Source organism: Sinocyclocheilus anshuiensis, unplaced genomic scaffold (genome assembly GCF_001515605.1).
Source record: "Sinocyclocheilus anshuiensis isolate Anshui unplaced genomic scaffold, SAMN03320099.WGS_v1.1 scaffold621, whole genome shotgun sequence".
Classification (NCBI taxonomy): domain Eukaryota; kingdom Metazoa; phylum Chordata; class Actinopteri; order Cypriniformes; family Cyprinidae; genus Sinocyclocheilus; species Sinocyclocheilus anshuiensis.
In genome coordinates, this window is record NW_015537952.1 from 242227 (window position 1) to 261012 (window position 18786).

Sequence of the window (18786 nt, forward strand, 5' to 3'; positions counted from 1 at the left end):
ATGAGGTGCTTGATTGGTGACAGGTGCAGGTGCTCAGTACTCAGGTGATTGTGTGGTGGTGGAGCCTGGCCGATCTGTTACAGTCCCCCCCCCCACGGCCCGCTCCTGAGGGCTGAAAACCCCGACGTCGTGGTGGTCTACCTCTGCCCCGAGGTGCCGGCTGATCAGGATGGGGAGCATGGAACTCAGACATTAAGGCGGGGTCCAATGTATCGGTCCTAGGTACCCACGAGCGTTCCTCGGGTCCATATCCTTCCCAGTCTACGAGGTATTCCAGCTGACCACCACGGCGCCGGGACTGCAGAATTTCCTTCACCTTGTAGACAGACCCTTCATCCAGGATCAAGGGAAGAGGGGGTTCCTCCGTCTGGCCAGGCTCTGTGGAGGGACCCAGCCCAGGAACTGGTTCCAGGAATCCTGGTGGCCATGGCAGAAGGTTCGCAGGAATCGCCCCACCTCTTGAATCTTCCTCTCTGTTTGACCATTCGACTCTGGATGATATCCGTACGAGAGGCTTACGGTCACACCTAGGAGTTTGAAAAAGGCATTCCATACCTTTGAAATAAACTGAGGTCCCCGGTCTGAGACGATGTCTTCGGGAATGCCATAATAGCGGAAGACCTTGTTAAAGAGAAGTTCAGCCATTTCCAGTGCAGTGGGGAGACCTCTGAGGGGCACGATCAACTATTACCAGGATGCATGTTACCTTCCGAGGGTGGCAGGTCCGTGACAAAGTCTACTCCTAGGTGTGACCAGGGGCGATTTGGCACTGGTAGAGGAAGGAGTTTGCCAGATGGTAAGTGGCGCGGGCTTTTGGACATGGCACAGTCTGGACATCCTTGCACGAACCTTCTCACGTCCCTTGCCATATTGGGCCACCAGAAGCGATCTCGTAGCAGCGAGAGGGTGTTGTTGGCCCCTGGATGGCCAGTGCCTCGGGAGGAGTGAGCAGAGTGAATCAGTGGGGTGCGTTGTGTTCGTGGTACATACTGGCATCCTGGAGGACAGCCCGGCGGATTGTTGGGAGCCGTGTTTGAGGCCACTGAAGGGGAATTCCATTCAATGGGACTGACGATCATCTTTGGTGGGATGATACTTTCCGGTTCTTCTGGGCCTTCCACATGACTGTGAATACGTGACCAGGCGTCTGCCTTGACGTTTCTGGGACCAGGGCGATAAGTAATGGTAAAGTTGAACCTGGTAAAGAATAATGCCCATCGTGCTTGGCGGGGATTTAGACGTTTAGCCTCACGAAGATACTGGAGATTTTTATGGTCGGTCAGTACGGTGAATGGATGGGCTGCCCCCTCCAGCCAATGCCTCCACTCCTCTAAGGCCAGCTTGATGGCAAGTAGTTCTCTGTTGCTGATGTCATAATTATTTTCCGCCGGGCTGAGCTTCCTAGAGAAGAAGGCACATGGGTGGAGTCTGGCTGGGTTCCCCTGCTGCTGGAACAACACTGCCCCCACCCCTGTAGTGGACGCGTCGACTTCCATGACGAATGGGAGGTCGGGATCTGGATGGACTAGGACTGGAGGACCTCCGCAATGTGCTGGCGATGTTTGGCCTGGCTCCGGGAGTAGATGAGGATGTCGAATCGATGAAGAAACTCCCGGAGCACCTCATGCATGAAGTCCTGGAATACGGAGGGGGCGTTGGCAAGTCCATAGGGCATGACCAGATACTCGTAGTGGCCAGTAGGGGTCACAAAGGCATGGAAGGACCTCTGGGAGTTTCTTAGATGATGGAGTCATGGGGAAGCAGTCTGGAAAGCAATCCTTGCCCCACTTCAGGACTTCTCCCGTCTTCCAGGACTGTGGCGGAGACTGGTGTTGCTGCTAGACAGGACTGCATGCGGTTTGAGCATCGAATGGATAGCTGAATGAATCTTTCCAATCCAAATGAATCATATGCAGCGAGCTGTAGCCGAAGTTGGGGCTCCAGCTCCTGTCTGTAGGTAGTCAGCAGCGATCTCTCATTCCATCCACTTGCTGCTGCGAGAGTTCTGAACTTCAGCGTGTATTCGGCAATTGACATGGTACCCTGTTGTAAATGATAGAGTTGCTCTCCCACAGCGGTATCTCCGTCTGTCCTTCCAAACACCTCGCGAAAATGCACCATGAAGTTCTGCAGGCAATTTTTGAGGTGTCAATGGGATATGATTGCGGTTGCATTTCAAATGTGAGATTACACTGGAGGAGGAATCCGTTGCACTCCTCCGCCGAGCCAGAGTAGGGCGCCGGTCGGGCCATGGGACTAGCGATGATGGTAGGCGAAGAAGTGCTGGCTGGGATGGAGGAAGTGATGGGTGGTGATGGCGGCGGTGCCGGTGGATTACGTAGAAGTAGTCTACGAGCTCCTGGAACGGATCAGGGTGACTCATCTGTGCCGTCGGTGTTGGTCCGGTCTTCTGTAACGGAAGAGGTCTGACACAACAGGTGGGTATATATAAAATATGTTTATTTGGTCACAGAGAGTACTGGGGTAGGGTTCAGAGGATGTGATAGTGAGGGAATCATTCGAAGGATATGATGAGTGGGGTAATCCGGGTCTTTGGCTTTACAGGAGCTGGAATGCAGGCAGGAGGAGCACACACCTCAGTGATCCGGGAACTAGGAGGAACAGGAGACACTTGGAGACGAGGAGACACTAGGAGGAACACAGGAGGTAAGTAATGCAGGAAGTATTCAATTGGAAGTAATAGCAAAGTCATTGATTCCTCTACGTGTATACGAGACCGGACAATGAGGGTGTCTGAGGTGTGTGCTTTTATGCAGGCTGGTTAATGAGGTGCATGATTAGTGACAGGTGCTGGTGCTCAGAACTCAGGTGAGAGGGATCGTTGTGATTGGGTGGTGGTGGAGCCTGGCCGATCTGTTACAAATACATTAAAAGATGAAGGAAAAATGAACTGATTTATTGTAAGTGTTGAGACCAATTCAGTGGTAAAAATCCAAGAGAGAGAGATTATACATTTACCTGTTTGTTAGTGAAATGCTATAATCAGATTATCCCAGCCAGCATGTGGGAATATGCTTAGAGTGGATTTTGAAACTCATTAAAATAACTAATTTAGAAGCAACTGTTTCTAAAGGTCGTGACTATTTCATTTTTATGACCTCACAGCCTGATATACAGTAGTACTGTTGTAAGATTCTATGTGAATAGTGCTTTAGATGTACACAGACAGATAAAGTATTTGTTTTGCAAGATGATATGCCTTTCTAGGTAACAAATAAATTCATGAAAAGCTCCTGAATCTGACCCCTAACACAAGCAAGTAAAAGGCACTGTTGCGTCCTAAAGCTTTCCTAATACCTTTTAAAAGAAATCATTGAACAACTCTGAGTTCATACCTCACAGCAAATTAAAGCTATGGCTTACAATCTTTTCTTTTGGAATCTAGTCACACATACAGGTTGTGCTTAATCCTGAAAAGCACATGGATTTCTGCCTGAGGCTCATTAAGCACCTGTGCTCACTGCCTCTCCACAGATGTTTACACAGACACATACAATTTCAAGAAATTTTAAAATCTGAAAGACAACAATCTTACGGAAGGGAAGAGAGGATTCAAACGGTCACAGACATGCTGCATGCCTTCAGAAGAAAGAAAATATCTCAGCAAACATTCATAAATGGTTGCTCTTGTTTTATCCTGTATTGCAGACAATGTCAACAGGAAAATTTAATTGCTTGGATGTTGCTCTTTCAAAACTCAATGGAGTTCTCCTATATGATATTAAAAAGTTGTAAAATGTGAATGTGAATAGTGTTGAAGTGCTTTAGAACAATATAAACACATGCTATATTTCACTGTCATTTACTTCACATGGTTTTGCAAGATGTTACAGCTTTCTAGGGATTGCACTTAAAATCAGTAGTAGCTCCTTCATTTGACCCATAAGACACACAAGTAAAAGGCACTGTTAATTCCTAAAGCTTTCCTACTGTCACGATGAACATGCACGAAGATCAAGATGATGATAAACAGTCTTTAATAAATCTACACATAAGTAAATCCGCACAAAGAGAGGCTGGAGACACACGTAACATTACAGACAGGAACTTAAGCTGCATTCACGCCATGTAGTAATTCCGAGATGACAACATGTGACATTCTACTCGGAGCTGAATTGTGTGTTTTTATGGCAACACTACACTGTAAAAAAAATTCCGTAAAATTTATGGTAAAAAAACGGCAGCTGTGGTTGCCGGAATTTTACCGTAAAAAATACGGTAGCAACATTTTAGGTTTTACGGTTTTAACTTAAATTTACAGTTAAATACCGTAATTTCATTAACTGATATAATGTTAATACAGTCTTTTACCGTTAAATTCACTGTCATTTTTTACAGTGTATCAACACCAAGGCCTTCACGTGCTCCAGAACTCTTAATTACAACTTGTAAGCTCGGAATGTTCTGAGAGTTACGACTAGGACCAGTGACAGCTGTACCACCTGACCGCCACCAGATTCATTTAAGCGCTACCTCAGAGTCTGAGAATATAGGCAGATCCGAGTAGAACGTCACGTGTTGTCGTCTCAGAATTACGGTAATTATGACATGGCGTTAATGTAGCATGAAATACACAGACCAAAAGCGTAATTAACAAGACACACCTGAAACTAATGATGAACTCAAATCAATAACCATGACAACAAACAAACGGAGGTAGGAACAGTGAAAACACAAACAAAGTCCATGTGGTGTGACACCTATCTTATACAAAATTAATGAAAAATTTTTACGGCACACTAAAGCTGTGTCTTACAATCTTTTCTTTTGGAATCTATAGAATAACCTGATTATTCATGTTCGATTTCAAGTATACCTTTGACTTTTGATTAAAGATTTTTGCAGATCTAAGAAAAGAGAGGAAAAAAAAAAACAACAAATTAAAAGACGACAGCACTGCATTTGCTCTCCATTTAATCTCAGGGGAAACATTTCAGTATCTTATTTGTGATTCTGGTTTGGTAATCTGGAGAAGCACTGGCTGCAGCATTCTATGGACAGCCCAGCTTCATCTCTTGTGTTGAATAATCTGGACAAGCGGAACTTCACAGAAGCAAAGTTTAATGAATTCTACAAGCAGGTCAGAGCGTGAGTGTGTCACTCTGAAGAGCGCATTAGCATTACATCATGGTATTTGCATATGTGAAGTGAAGTGAAGTGAAGTGAAGTGAAGTGACATGTGGCCAAGTATGGTTTCCCATACTCGAAATTTGCGCTCTGCATTTAACCCATCCAAGTGCACACACACAGTAGTGGACACACACCATGAACACACACCCGGAGCAGTGGGCAGACAATGCTGCGGCGCCCAGGGAGCAGTTGGGGGTTCAGTGCCTTGCTCAAGGGTCTCACCTCAGTCGTGGTATTGAAGGTGGAGAGAGTGCTGGTTATTCACTCCCCCCACCTACAATCCCTGCCGGACCTGAGACTCAAACCTTCGGGTTACAAGTCCGACTCTCTATCCATTAGGCCACGATTGCCCCCAAACTAACACAATATTACCCACTGGGCTCGGAGAGGGGATGTATTTCAAGTTGATATATTTAAAGTAGATATATGGATGGATGGACAGATGCAGGTACACCTTCCTGGACTCACTGTTTATGCAGTATGAAGGTATTTACAGGTATATTATTTATAGGCATAAACACATACTTTTTAGGTATTTGGATAGATACTGATATGTACAAAACAATGCATAATTACATACAACAACTAATCCAGATCCTATATAAAAAAAATACAAGTTCAGGCTTACTTGGCTAATCCTTATTGTGTGCGTGGTGAACAGCTGTCTATTGCTGTCACATAAACCGATTATCAGCAAATGGTTGCATCGGTGGCCAAGATTCTAATTAGCATTTGTGAGCATTGCATTAACATAATGTAATGACTTGCACCTAAAGTAGTAATGATAGTATATTTATATAGAGTATAAAGGTGAGAAGGAATAAGACAGTCAGGATGTACTAGCTGGTGTGCTATTTATAGCATGGTAAAACACTGTTGTCATATTCATAATATGGCAGGCTGTTTGAATATACCCCCTAATCAGAGCTTAGAATCCCAAGGAGCAGATTAAATTTTCTCGCCTGAATACACTTGAGTGTGTGACATTGTCTGAACCTTTTTTTTTTCAAAAATTAGTTTGATCAAGTATTTTATTTTTATTTTATTTTTTCTGACACTGGGGACACAGCGAGATGTGTCATAATTGTGCAGTATTGTGTTCTCTTCCTTATACAGTAAACTATGTGATATGTGACACAGTAGTGAATAGTAAATGAATGAATGATATCGCTATCTGGTTGGTGACAGAGCATAACTGGGAACCCGGGCTACACTTTTCCACTCCAAAAAAAAAATCCTGGGCCGGTGCCCAGATCCTGCTTCCGAACCGGCCCCGAAATCTTGCTGGTCTCCAAGAAGGGAAGCTATGACGTCAGTAGGCAGAGCTTCCATTACAAAGGCGCCATTTTTAAATACCGTCGGAGTTCAGGTAAATTAACAACATTAACAACAACAATTAAATATGTCTGTTCAGCAGTGGTTGGCAGAAGAGATCAACACTCTCCTTCTGCAAGAGATAACAAGTGATTCCAGTCACATATTGACGACGTAGAGGGTTCTGCTCCCTGCCAGTGGAAACGCGAGTCGGTTATGGATGAGTGCCACTCTTGGCCGAGCACCAGTTCCAGCACCAGACACAGTCGAAAAGCAGTATGAGTCAGCAGATTTGGACACAACTTATGCATGAATGCATTAAATTCTTCTGTTGCTTAAGTTCACACTTGTACGTTGTTCAGCTGCATTTTACGATGTCATTATAGACCTGGCATTCTCCTGGAGGGCCACAGTCCAGCAGAGTTTTACCACCTGAACCAGCTGATCAAGCTCTTCAGAGTCACTAGAAAGTTCCAGGCAGAATTTCCAAGTGTGTTGGAGCTGGTTGGAGCTAAACTCTGCAGAACATTGGCCCTCCAGGAACAGGATTGGACAACCCTGTTTTAGACAGAGTAGAAGCAAAATTGATCTCTTTTTCATCACACTGACTCTTAGTTGCTATATGAGAAAATGTACTGACATCATGCTTACATCACCTTAGCAACCAATGTATATAGTTATACTGACAACACTGTCTGAACAAATTGGTTCAGTGCAGACGGTCAATCTTAAAGACCTTTTGTATGGTTTACATTTCTTGAAAATGTAAAGCATTAATGTTAAAATGAACTCACATACAGGATAGAAAATACAATTATTTTCATCAACGCAATTGACCCAAATAAACAATCACTTAAGTGGTAATGATTTTGATAAAGAATACTTTTGAGGTATGAGATAAAGTTGTGTCCAGTCTGTGCTAAAGCACAGGTCAACAATTTTCAGTCAACTAGTTTAAGTTATTCATAATTTAACACTCTTATTGAGTGCAATATACAATACAGCTTCTCTTCAGCATTTCACAGTGAAGTGTTTTGCCTAGAGACACAGTAGTGATACAGAAACTCAGTAATATATGACCATTAAATTATCAGCTCTGATCCATTCAAGGTTCTCTGAAAGCCTAGAGAAATTATATATATGACAATAATTATTTTAATGTAACTGACATAACCAAAAAGGTTTGTGACAGCAACACACCTAAGTGCAGAATTATTTACAGACTCAACACATAAAATGATTGATAGTTCATTTATAAATCTAGAGCTTAAGGATTATTCTAAGGTTTAAAACTGTTAAGACAGACAGGAGCTTTGGAATCACATTAGATGCTACTTGACACATTAACAATAACTTTAAGACTAATCTGATGACTAGAATCAGATTAGAGTGCTTAATGGGGCCATGAATCGAGGAATCAAAATTCAGGAAGCTTTTAAGAGGTCGTTGTACAACAAAACGTAGTGTAATTTTAGTGTAGAACTAAAAAAAACTTCCATTCAAAAACAGCTTTCATTGAAACCAAGCAGCCAAAAATTACACATTTTTATTACATAATAGATATGACTACATCAACTCATGACTACCTGCACAGACACAGATCAATGGCTATTTATCTGCCCACTGGTGCATGTTAGTGAAGGGAGAGATTCTATGTACAACAGGATAACTAGGTATAAAAATAGATTTAGATGCCTGCTCAATCTAACGGCACAAGTTTTCCAAATGTTGTGCCATTCTTAGTTGTGGATAAAACATTGTATCTGCATAATAAATAAAGTAGTCCTTTCACTGTGCTGACTCATATACATAATATAAATGAATGTTTCAGAATTCTCTGTATGATTTCTGGACCGGTTAATTCTTGCTGTATAATTCCTGTAATTTTGAAAAAAATGTGAGATCATGAACTGTCACTTTATTATAGCTAAGTGAGCTCACATTCGTACTAGCTAAGTACCATTCGTAACCCTGGCACATTGGAAATATGTGACTGCCTACATAGCTGCAAAACTGCAAAATCTTACCTATACATACATTTCTCTGTAGTTTCCAGGTGACAAGAACTCTAGGCAGTAAAACACCAATTACTTTTGTTCCTTTTCATACAAATTGTGATTACAGGGAAGATTATTGATGAATATATGCTTATTATTACGAGGTTTCTTGCACAATATATTATGACCTTAAAACACTTTTAACATAATGCATGGTTTGTAAACTAACACATTTTAACTTTTACAAATCCACTAAATATGTACAGCTTTTCCAAAGTTGCAAGCTTGCTCATTAGCTCACCTGGTTCAGCGCTGCGTTGCACTTGGGTACAAGTTCAGTGAAACATGAGTCACGTTAAAAGAGCTCAAAGACTTGTAAAAGCAAGCTAAAATGACACAGTTGCCTCTGCAAATGCATTTTTCTTTCAAGTTTGCTTTTGTTAACACTACATACACGGTATAAGTGGTATGTTAATATCAAAGGTGATAGAGCATTAACATTTTAGCTCCACTCAACAGACATTTAATTTATGATCTAATAAAATGTTGCCACAATTACACTTAACTGTTTTGGATAAAATTGTACACACTATTTCAAACTGCAGTGAAGCATGCTACTCAATATTCATTTGCAACCATTTTGTTTTTAATAACACTGTTTAATAAACTCGCATCTGGCTCTTGTGGACATGTAATCTAAAATGTGCAACGAAATATACACAGAGAAATGTATTTCAGGTTTTGCAGATATGTAGGCAGAATCATGTATTTCCAATGAGCCTGGGTTGACCATTCTTGAAAGTCCCCCCCCCAACAAAATTCTATTATACAAATGACATAGCATAGTACTATACCTGAATATACCATATTGTTTTTTGTTTGTTTTTTACCTGCAATTTATTGTTCAACTTAATTATAAAAGATGTCAAATGAATTTAAAATCCACTTGGCAAAAAATCTGAGAATGTCCTCACACATTTAATTTAAATGGGCATGATACCCCTCAGTTTAGACACTGTTTTTGTGTTGCTATTTTTATTGTATTGCTGTAAGTGTATGGTTTGTATTTCTGTGTTTAACTCAAAGGAAGAGAGAAATGGAGAGGGTCGACAGATTATTTGCAATTAAGTGAAATGGGCATTCTATAGTAACCATTCAGTTAGAATTGCATTAACCCATTCATCTTTTGGATTGTATTGCTGTCCTCCCATTCAACACCCAGTTGAACCTGTGGCTCTACCATCATCATTACACACTAAAGTGCATGAATTGTTATTTGCTGAGTGCCCCACAGAAAAAAGCTAAATCATAATAAGATTTAACCCTGCTTTTCAGCCAGTGATACCGAGATCTGATCCAATCAACTCACCCTGAGCATCACTGAGTCATAACACTATCACAGCTAGCACAATACAGACAAAACTGTAATTCTAATTTAGCACCCGATGGCATCAGACAAAATAAAAGGTTTTAGAAACATATCAGATTTGACAACGGTTGAGAGTTCACAAAGACAGGTATTCAGGCATTCTGTCTGTATCTGATTCTGACCTTTTAAAGCTCCCAGCATTAAAACATTAGTCTAGCACTTGTAGCTATGTGAATTTTGACCTTGCTATTAACAATCAGACACATAATAAACCAAGGATCTACCCAGATTAATAGCTGCTTCTCTATTCTCATAATGGTTTGAAAACAATAAGAAAAACAAAATAATGAATTGTATTGTTTCACACATAATAATCATAAGTTTTGATACACGCATAACATGTCTAGCTGCACAAATAACAGGTCATGCTATGTGGTTTAGTTAGCTAGCACAGTTTTGATTCACTTTTAGAATTAAGATTCCTCTTTCAGTAATATGGCATGTTAGACATAATCATTTATAGCATTAATAATGATCATTGATATTTTTTTCTTACATCCGCCTGGATGTCAAACCTGCCACTTAAAAAAAAAAAGTGTTATCGAAGTCTGCCATTATTTATGAATTATGAAAGAGATATCCTAATCAAATCAATTTTGAAAGGACAAACTGATTGTATGCCCCAAACGCTCATCCTAAATCATGTGCTTCACTGAACCAAAATATTTATTGCCCTATATCTATGTTTATGAGCTGGGATAGGAAATATTATTTCATGTATTCAGTATGAACTGTCCCACACACATCCAGCATAAGGTGATGAGTGGGGCGGGGCCGAGAGCCGTGGGACGCTCATTACCATTTACTCCACCAGCCTCGCTCCGCTCCCACGGCTCTCGGCCCCGCCCCACTCATCACAGTAATATAAGTGACACTTTGCTCTTGCGCTTAGCAGTTCTACCAAAAATGCAGTGGTTGAGATGCTGTGCAGTGGTTGAGATGCTGACTGGAAGAGCTGGCAGAAAGACCACACCTGCTGCAGAGATTCTAGCACAGTTCTTTGAAAGAGCTTTTCCACCCTGGTGCCCAAAGGGGAAAAAATCTGTTCTTTCACAGTTAGTATGTAACAGAGCAGGACAGAGTTTTCTCTATTTCAGAAATCAGCAAACCTCATCAATTGTGAAAGCATTCACATTACACTTAGGACTACGAAGTTATTAAGATCAACATACTTTAATATTGTTTATATTAATATACCATTTATTAAAACAAAGTCACATCACAACCAAATGTATGCATTTTTTAAATATATTTTTTCATATATTTTCAAATTTAAGAGATATATATATATATATATATATATACATACATACACAAACACACACACACACACACTGTTGTTATTGTTGTTGTTGTTGTTAAACATTCTTTTCAAACCATTGGTCAAATTCTCAATAATACATTTTATAATAAATAAAAATGTGTAATACTGTAATACTCATTGGAAATGTATTACTTTAGTCTCCACAAGTCCATATGATGTGCAGAAAACTGCTAGGGAAGCATATTAATATCTTTCTCGTTGCACTGCCAAACTACAGTTTGCCAAAATGCCTCTCAGTCTTGTGCCTGAGGCATTCTAGATGTTATAGAATGCACAGCTTTCAAGACTCAAGACCCCTACCCAGGACCAAAAGGCATAGCATGAAAGCAAGTGAAAGACATTGAGACAGTGTGAGAAATAAGAAGTAGAAACAGCATTTGGCAGTTGTGAGAGAGCCATGTATGGTTCTTTTTGAGTAGTCTGCAGCAGTAAGGAACATTTGCACTGAATGTAAGAAATGGACACTGAAAACAGAATATTTTTTTACTTTTTATAATAATATTAAGAGTTACTATTCATATAAAGTTTGACCTTTTACACAGATTTTTTTTTTTTAAATACATGCTATTACTGTAAGCCGTTTACAGAAATTGGCTTTTACTGAAAGGTCATTTTTGCTTGTTTATGCATTCATTTGAACTAAGATGGGAGCAAGTTAGCTTCCTGAATTGTCTAAACAAGCAATCCAATTGATAATAAAATCTGACACCATGGGTAATGTGGTTCAAAACAAGGAAAATGAGGAGAGATTAAGACAAAATTAATACAGGCAATTTTGACTTTGATTTATGCAATATGAAAATGCCTAAATAATGAATACTATACCAAGGGAAGGTCAGTCTCATCTAATAATTACAGATATATTCCAATATTTACAGTTATATTTAGTCAGCGAATGGACGTCCTCGTTTTTTGACTCCCTGTTTTTGATGATAATTATTTTCTGTTTATTTCCTTTCGGGTAATTTGTTTTACGATTCATTTTATAATTTTTATTTAAATGTAATGTTCACTATATGGATGTTGAGTGGCATGGTGGTACATGTGCAGAGGAGAAGCGCAGCAGTTTATGTTGGTGTTGACACGGAAGAGTCAGCTCTGACAATAAAAGTCGGTGAAGTTCTATTTGTCCCGTGAGACTGGAGGTTTACCATCTTTTCCTCAAACAGTAATTTTGAAATGTATGTGGTATATGATATACTATAGTTCATCACAGCTCTACAATCACCATGATCAGAATGCACAAAACTGAAACTGTCCTCCTTTATTTTAAATATTTGAAAATAACTATATTTGAACAATGCATCTGTGATTGAACTAAATGTTTTCATTTCAGAAATCTAATCACCTTAAGTAAGACTGATACCGCTTGAATATCATCCATGAATATCAATTATTAACACACCCACACTAAGCTTTTCAAATACATCAATATGACAATGAGCATTCGAATTATAAACCACAAAAATCATAAATGACTTAATAATCATACATACCTGTACTCATAGACACATACACAATCACATGCGCAATTGGCAATGATCCTTCTCAACAGACAAGGCAAACTTCAACAGTTGCCGCACAGGGTAAAGCTCACAGCTCTTGGCAAGCACATTGCAAGACAGATTGGAGAGCACTGACCTGCCATACCAGGGGCTCCACATGGTCGACTGTAGAGGAGAGGCAGACACTGAGGACAACAGTGTGAGAGGACGCGGTGAGCACGCTGGCTATGATGGCATCTCTCATGGAGAAGGGAAGCATGGTGTATGCCACAAAGATGATGAACAAGAAGAAAGACACCTAGAATCAGTAAACAGCACAAGAGACAGTAAAACATTATGACAGATTCTTTTGGTTATGTCAGGTGTTAGTTGTCTAAGCAAAAAGGCTGAACTGTGTTTTCAGTTTTGTCATGTCAGGGCAGGTTGTAATTTTTCATTGTGTTTTAAGCATGTTTATACAATGTAATTTTGTATATACAAAGACTTCAGTGGCACCTGCATACTCAACTTTTGGATTTTCAGGTATTACGTTAAACACTAATGTGCATATAGCTGCAAGCAGTGTTGGGTAATCAACACAAAAAGTAATTTGTATTTTATTTATAATTTTTTAAACACGAAAAACAAAAATGTTTAATTCTGAATTACATGAATCACGTAAATGACAGCCTATGTTTTCAATTCAAAAGACAAAATTTGACAAAAAAATGTGAATAGTTTGAATCACTGGATATTACTGTTTACCTACTCTTTCACTGTTGAAAATTGAAATTTTGTGAATAGTAAAGCCCGTCTTCTTTGATTTGACTGGTCATCTCAATCGTTTTGACATTGATGAGCACTGTCAGAGTGCTGAAGCAAACCTGCCTTAAAAATTTACCTTTTAAAATATCAAATATTGGGCGGGTCAAGTGGCCATTTCTAATTATTGGGGGGACATGTCCCCCACAGTGTCTACGGTGGTTACAGTCCTACTACAGATTTCAAAATGTAATCAGCCTGTTCATAGGCGCGGAAAGTGGGGGTGCTGAGGGTGCTGCAGCACCCCCTGTTTTTTTCTGTGGGCAACGGTTTAACTGTTGGGAATAATAAAAAAATAAAAATAAAATAGAAAATAATAAAAATAAAAAAAATCAGAGCCCGCATTGTTGGCAGAGGCTATTTACACTAACTCCACCCACCAACGTGTGACTGGGCTAGTCAACATTTCAAAAGATGGTAATCAATAGTCAGATTCAGTGGCGTAGATGGTGTCATACTCTTTTTGACGCGATCGACCCGGGTTCGGATCTGCCTTTTGGCGAACTTTTTTTCTCCCTTTCAAATCACATCAGAAAAGCATTTATTTTTAATAAAAATGAAGGAAATAATCAAAAAGTTGAAAATAAAGTACTGGGTAGGGTTAGGATAGTGTAACGAGTCAGTCCACTGAAGGCGAGCGTAGTGAGAACCCAAGTGCAGTTTTATTTACAGTGTGATCCAAACAATAATCCAAACAAGATACACAGACTTGACGAGGCATGAACAGACTAGACTCACCGACAGCAGGTTACAACATCAATACACGACCAGGCACAATGGGAACATGATGGCTACTTATAGCAGACAAGGAGGGTCACATGACATGAACAAACCAATGGGAAACAAGACACATGACTAAGACTACCAATCAGAACATGACACATACACAAGGCAGAGATACATGAGGGCAAGGGAAGCATGACACTGACAGCATGAAACAATTACAAAATAAAAGACATGGAAAACATGAACATGAAACAAAACCCAAACACCAAACCCCACATTACATATCCCCCCCTCTAAGGGCGGCTCCAGACGCCCAAACAAAATCCAAAAAGTCCAGGAGTTAATGCCACATCATTAAAGTCCACCCGGTTAGAAAGTTCACAAAAATCCTGAACATAATTCTCTATTGCCCGATGACCTTGACGTAACTGCAGAAATGCAACTGCTGGGTTCATTCTTTTGGTCGTGTATTCTGTAACGAGTCAGTCCACTGAAGGCGAGCGTAGTGAGAGCATGAAACAATTACAAAATAAAAGACATGGAAAACATGAACATGAAACAAAACCCAAACACCAAACCCCACATTACAGATAGGTGTAGCAGGCTTTTGTCCCAATAAGGTGGCATCCATTTAATAATTTGAATTAAAATTAATTTTGACACTCAATCAGTTATTATTACATACTGTTTTATAATGTATTACAATGCTGAGGTGCAGATAATTGCCACTATTTGCAATAAGTAATTAGCAGAATATCCTGCTGTTTTAACAGTATAAATAGAATCTATAGCTATTTGCACTTAGTGTAAATAACATCTATCGTACAGCACCCCAACCTAAAACATCTTCCCACGCCCCTGAGCCTGTTTTTATTTCTCCACTCAACTTACGTTTTTATTTCTTCACTCAACTATGCATTACACCCAGAACCACACATTACAATGAGTCGCCCTTCATCTGCTATACTAAAGTAGGTTTCCTCAAGTCCAGACCTGGAAGGCCACTGCCATGCAGAGTTTAGCTCAAACCCTGATCAAACTTACCTAAATTTAATTTTCTAGTAACTCTGACCTTGATTAGCTTGCTCTAGAGTTTTTGAGCTAAACTTTTGAGTTTGTAGGGCAATGGTCCTTCAGGGCCGGTTTTGAGGAATGATGTCAGAAGCCACCTGTAATGATTTTTTTATTTATTTTGGATTTGTTGAAAGTCAGTGTAAATCTTAAACATTTAATCCACAACCATGTGATGTTCACCTGATATTGTTTTCAAACCCGGATGTAGTAAAAAGTCTGAAAAGAATTATAATAATAACAACAATTTTCCCAACTCAAACTTAAAAATACTGCATGCTATCATTGTCTTGTCTTCTATGTGCAACACCATACATATCTGGTAATACAGAAGTGATTAAATTCCCTATAAATTAAAGTACTAGTTTGGAAGCTATATTTCATAATTCTCTAATACATAGGTCTTCAACCCTACTCCCGGGGACCCACTGTCCTACAAAGTTTATTTCCAACCTGCTTCAACACACCTGGCCTGTGACTTTTCAAGTGATCTTGAAGACCTTGATTAGCTGATTCAGGTGTGTTTGATTAAGGTTGGAACTCCCCAGTTTAAAATTTTAATTACTGGGTTGTTTTTTTTTTACCCTTCTGAACCACCAGGATTTGAAATCAGAACACGTCCCAGTTTCCCCTCGACACACCCCTTGCATCATCATCATAAGTAATCAAGGAGGTGTATTCTACAGTGGAGCTCACCTCAGTGCAGGCACGGCAGAGGTACGCATCAAGAGCCCATAGCGGCTGCAAAGGGGGCGCTTGCAAGAACCCTTCTGAAAGCTAAACAGTTTCATGAACCTAATGGACACACACAAGCATGCAGCAGCCATTTTAAGTCAGTAAGACCGCAACAAGAAGTGTTGCCATTTGAATGTGTCTCTTTGAATTGGTAAACCAAAGCTGTTCACCAAGGTTATGATTAAAGTTCATATTTCTTCATAATTTTTCTTCAAGTTTATTTGTATAGCGCTTTTCACAATGCAAATCGTTGCAAAGCAGCTTTACAGAAAATTAAAGTTTCTACATTACATTTAGTAATAGCTTATCTCAAGTTGATATCCATATGGCAGAAATGTACAGTAAAAATCAAGCAGTTAGTTAATGTCATGCAATCAAACAGACGGTGAACACTATTAACAGCAATGATTATATGTTGCGATCAAACTTATAGCAAAATTTGGTAGTTTTGTATGTTGTCTGATGGTTTGCATCATCTGAGGTCTTCTGAGGGGTTGGCATCATATTTGAAATAACCAATGAAATCAAACAACAACTGTCTCATAAATTTAGTTTGTTCTGCTCGAATAACATTAAACAAAATTTATTTTTCAGCCTAGACCAGCCAATGTGCATGTGCAGTCTAAAGTGCACGTCTCACGAAACTGAATGTCCCAATGTGCATACTATCCATCCTAAATAGTATGTGAGATTAGATTAAGTGTGTCCCAAAGCATAGTACAGGTGCATCTCAATAAATTAGAATGTCATGGAAAAGTTCATTTATTTCAGTAATTCAACTCAAGCTGACAGATCAACGTGTTACTTCTTTTCTCTCCGATACAGTAGGAAGTTAAAGTAAATGAAATAGTATTAGTAGGCAAATTGGGATGCAGCATGTTTCTATAGCATCCGGAGTTTCTGATGGCAGATGCAGTGATGCAATGACTTTATTAATTAGCAAATGGCACTTTTATTTAGAAGGCGGGACTATCCCATATTGCGCATTGCACTTTCTCTAATTTATAGGCCTAAGTAATATGAGTGCACCATCTTTGTATATCAAAAGTCTTTATTTAAGATCAGCATGAATCTGTCAGATATTTGATTTCATAATAAATGATACAGTTTACACTGGTCAACAAGTTTCTTGTTCACATTGTGTTTTTACTATTAGTTATGATGAAAGTTCGTGAGATTACAGAAATCATGTTGCAATAAGGAGATGATTGCATCATGTGCACAGTAGACATGACTGTTTGGCTACAGCGCAGTGCTGCAAACTTTGATGCAACTGTGCCCTGGGCACGGACCAGCAGGCCTCTTACAGATTCTGTAAGGGGGTGTAAACTTATGAGCACAACTATATGTGACCCTGGACCACAAAACCAGTCATAAGTAGCATTGGTATATTTGTAGTAATAGCCAACAATACATTGTATTGGTCAAAATTATCGATTTTTCTTTTATGCCAAAAATCATTAGGATATTAAGTAAAGAACATGTTCCATGAAGATATTTTGTAAATGTCCTACCGTAAATATATCAAAACTTAATTTTTGATTAGTAATATGTATTGCTAAGAACTTTATTTGGACAACTTCAATGGCAGTTTTCTCAATATTTTGATTTTTTTGCACCCTCAGATTCCAGATTTTCAAATAGTTGAATCTCGGCCAAAAATTGTCCTATCCCAACAAACCATACATCAATGGAAAGCTTATTTGTTGTATATGATGTATGTATGTATGATGTATGATGTATAAATCTCAATTTCCAAAAATGTACCCTTATGACTGGTTTTGTGGTCCATGGTCACATATTGCTTACTTATTGAATCACCTAACCAATAACATTTCCTGTGATATGTAGCTAATCAGCTCAAAGGGGAAATATTAATAATTAATCATAACTAGTTATAATTAATTATAAATATTTAGATCCGCTGTAAGTATTTACTTGATCTCTCAGGGTCAACTGTCTGTCAATTCTAAGAACGTTAATTTCCTGGTTAAGGGAAATAACTTTCTTACTGTACAATACTACTCATGTACTAGCATGTAGCAGAAATCTGCATGATTAGGGACTCCAGTTATGAGCAAACAATGAACAACCTCAGGTGTGATACAAGTAAGACTTTATTAACTACATAAACACTTAAACTAGTCTAACATAGACCTACACATACACACACACACGCAATGATACTTAATGTATCAATTAATAAGACTAAGTTTGATACTTGCACGTCTTGTCTGTCTGACAGAGAGTCCCGATCATAGATACTAGACAGGGTAGGATTACATATAGGTAAGATGACAGGAACGAGTGGTTCCTTCACAAGCCTGCATAAACAGTATACAATATAAATGACAACATACACAATGACCTGAAGGATATGTGTGTTCATTCAAAGAAAGGTTTTCCTATGAATTAATTAGAGAAGAGTCCATTTTTATGGGCAATGTGTGTCTTTCCTAAGGGTAAATTAATTGAGTTGTGCTCTGCCCGCATTCCTCTGGGCAATAAAACCAGTGATATCAGCATTGGTTGCCATGGAGCCAGAGGCCTGTTCTGCCTTTCTGAGGTGTTTGATGCATTTCGGGGGAAGGGTCCATAGATCCTCATAGTTGGTTTGTTGACTGAGGGGTGTTACAGAGTATTTGTTAAATATAATAAAAAAAAATTGTGTGTCTGATTGGTCCAGATGCTACAAGTCTACAAAACAAGACCTTCTCCACTTATACAGGGAAT

The 18786-nt window shown here is 39.3% G+C and overlaps 1 protein-coding gene across 1 annotated transcript in view; it reads right to left on the bottom strand.

The window, feature by feature from the left end:
• The window catches only part of LOC107664610 (adenylate cyclase type 2-like), a 147939-nt gene that overhangs the window by 62024 nt on the left and 67129 nt on the right, over positions 1-18786 (bottom strand). Inside the window, exon 3 of the mRNA XM_016455228.1 lies at positions 12857-13018. Within this exon, the coding sequence (XP_016310714.1) occupies positions 12857-13018 (162 nt within the window). The remainder of the gene's footprint in view (positions 1-12856; positions 13019-18786) is intronic.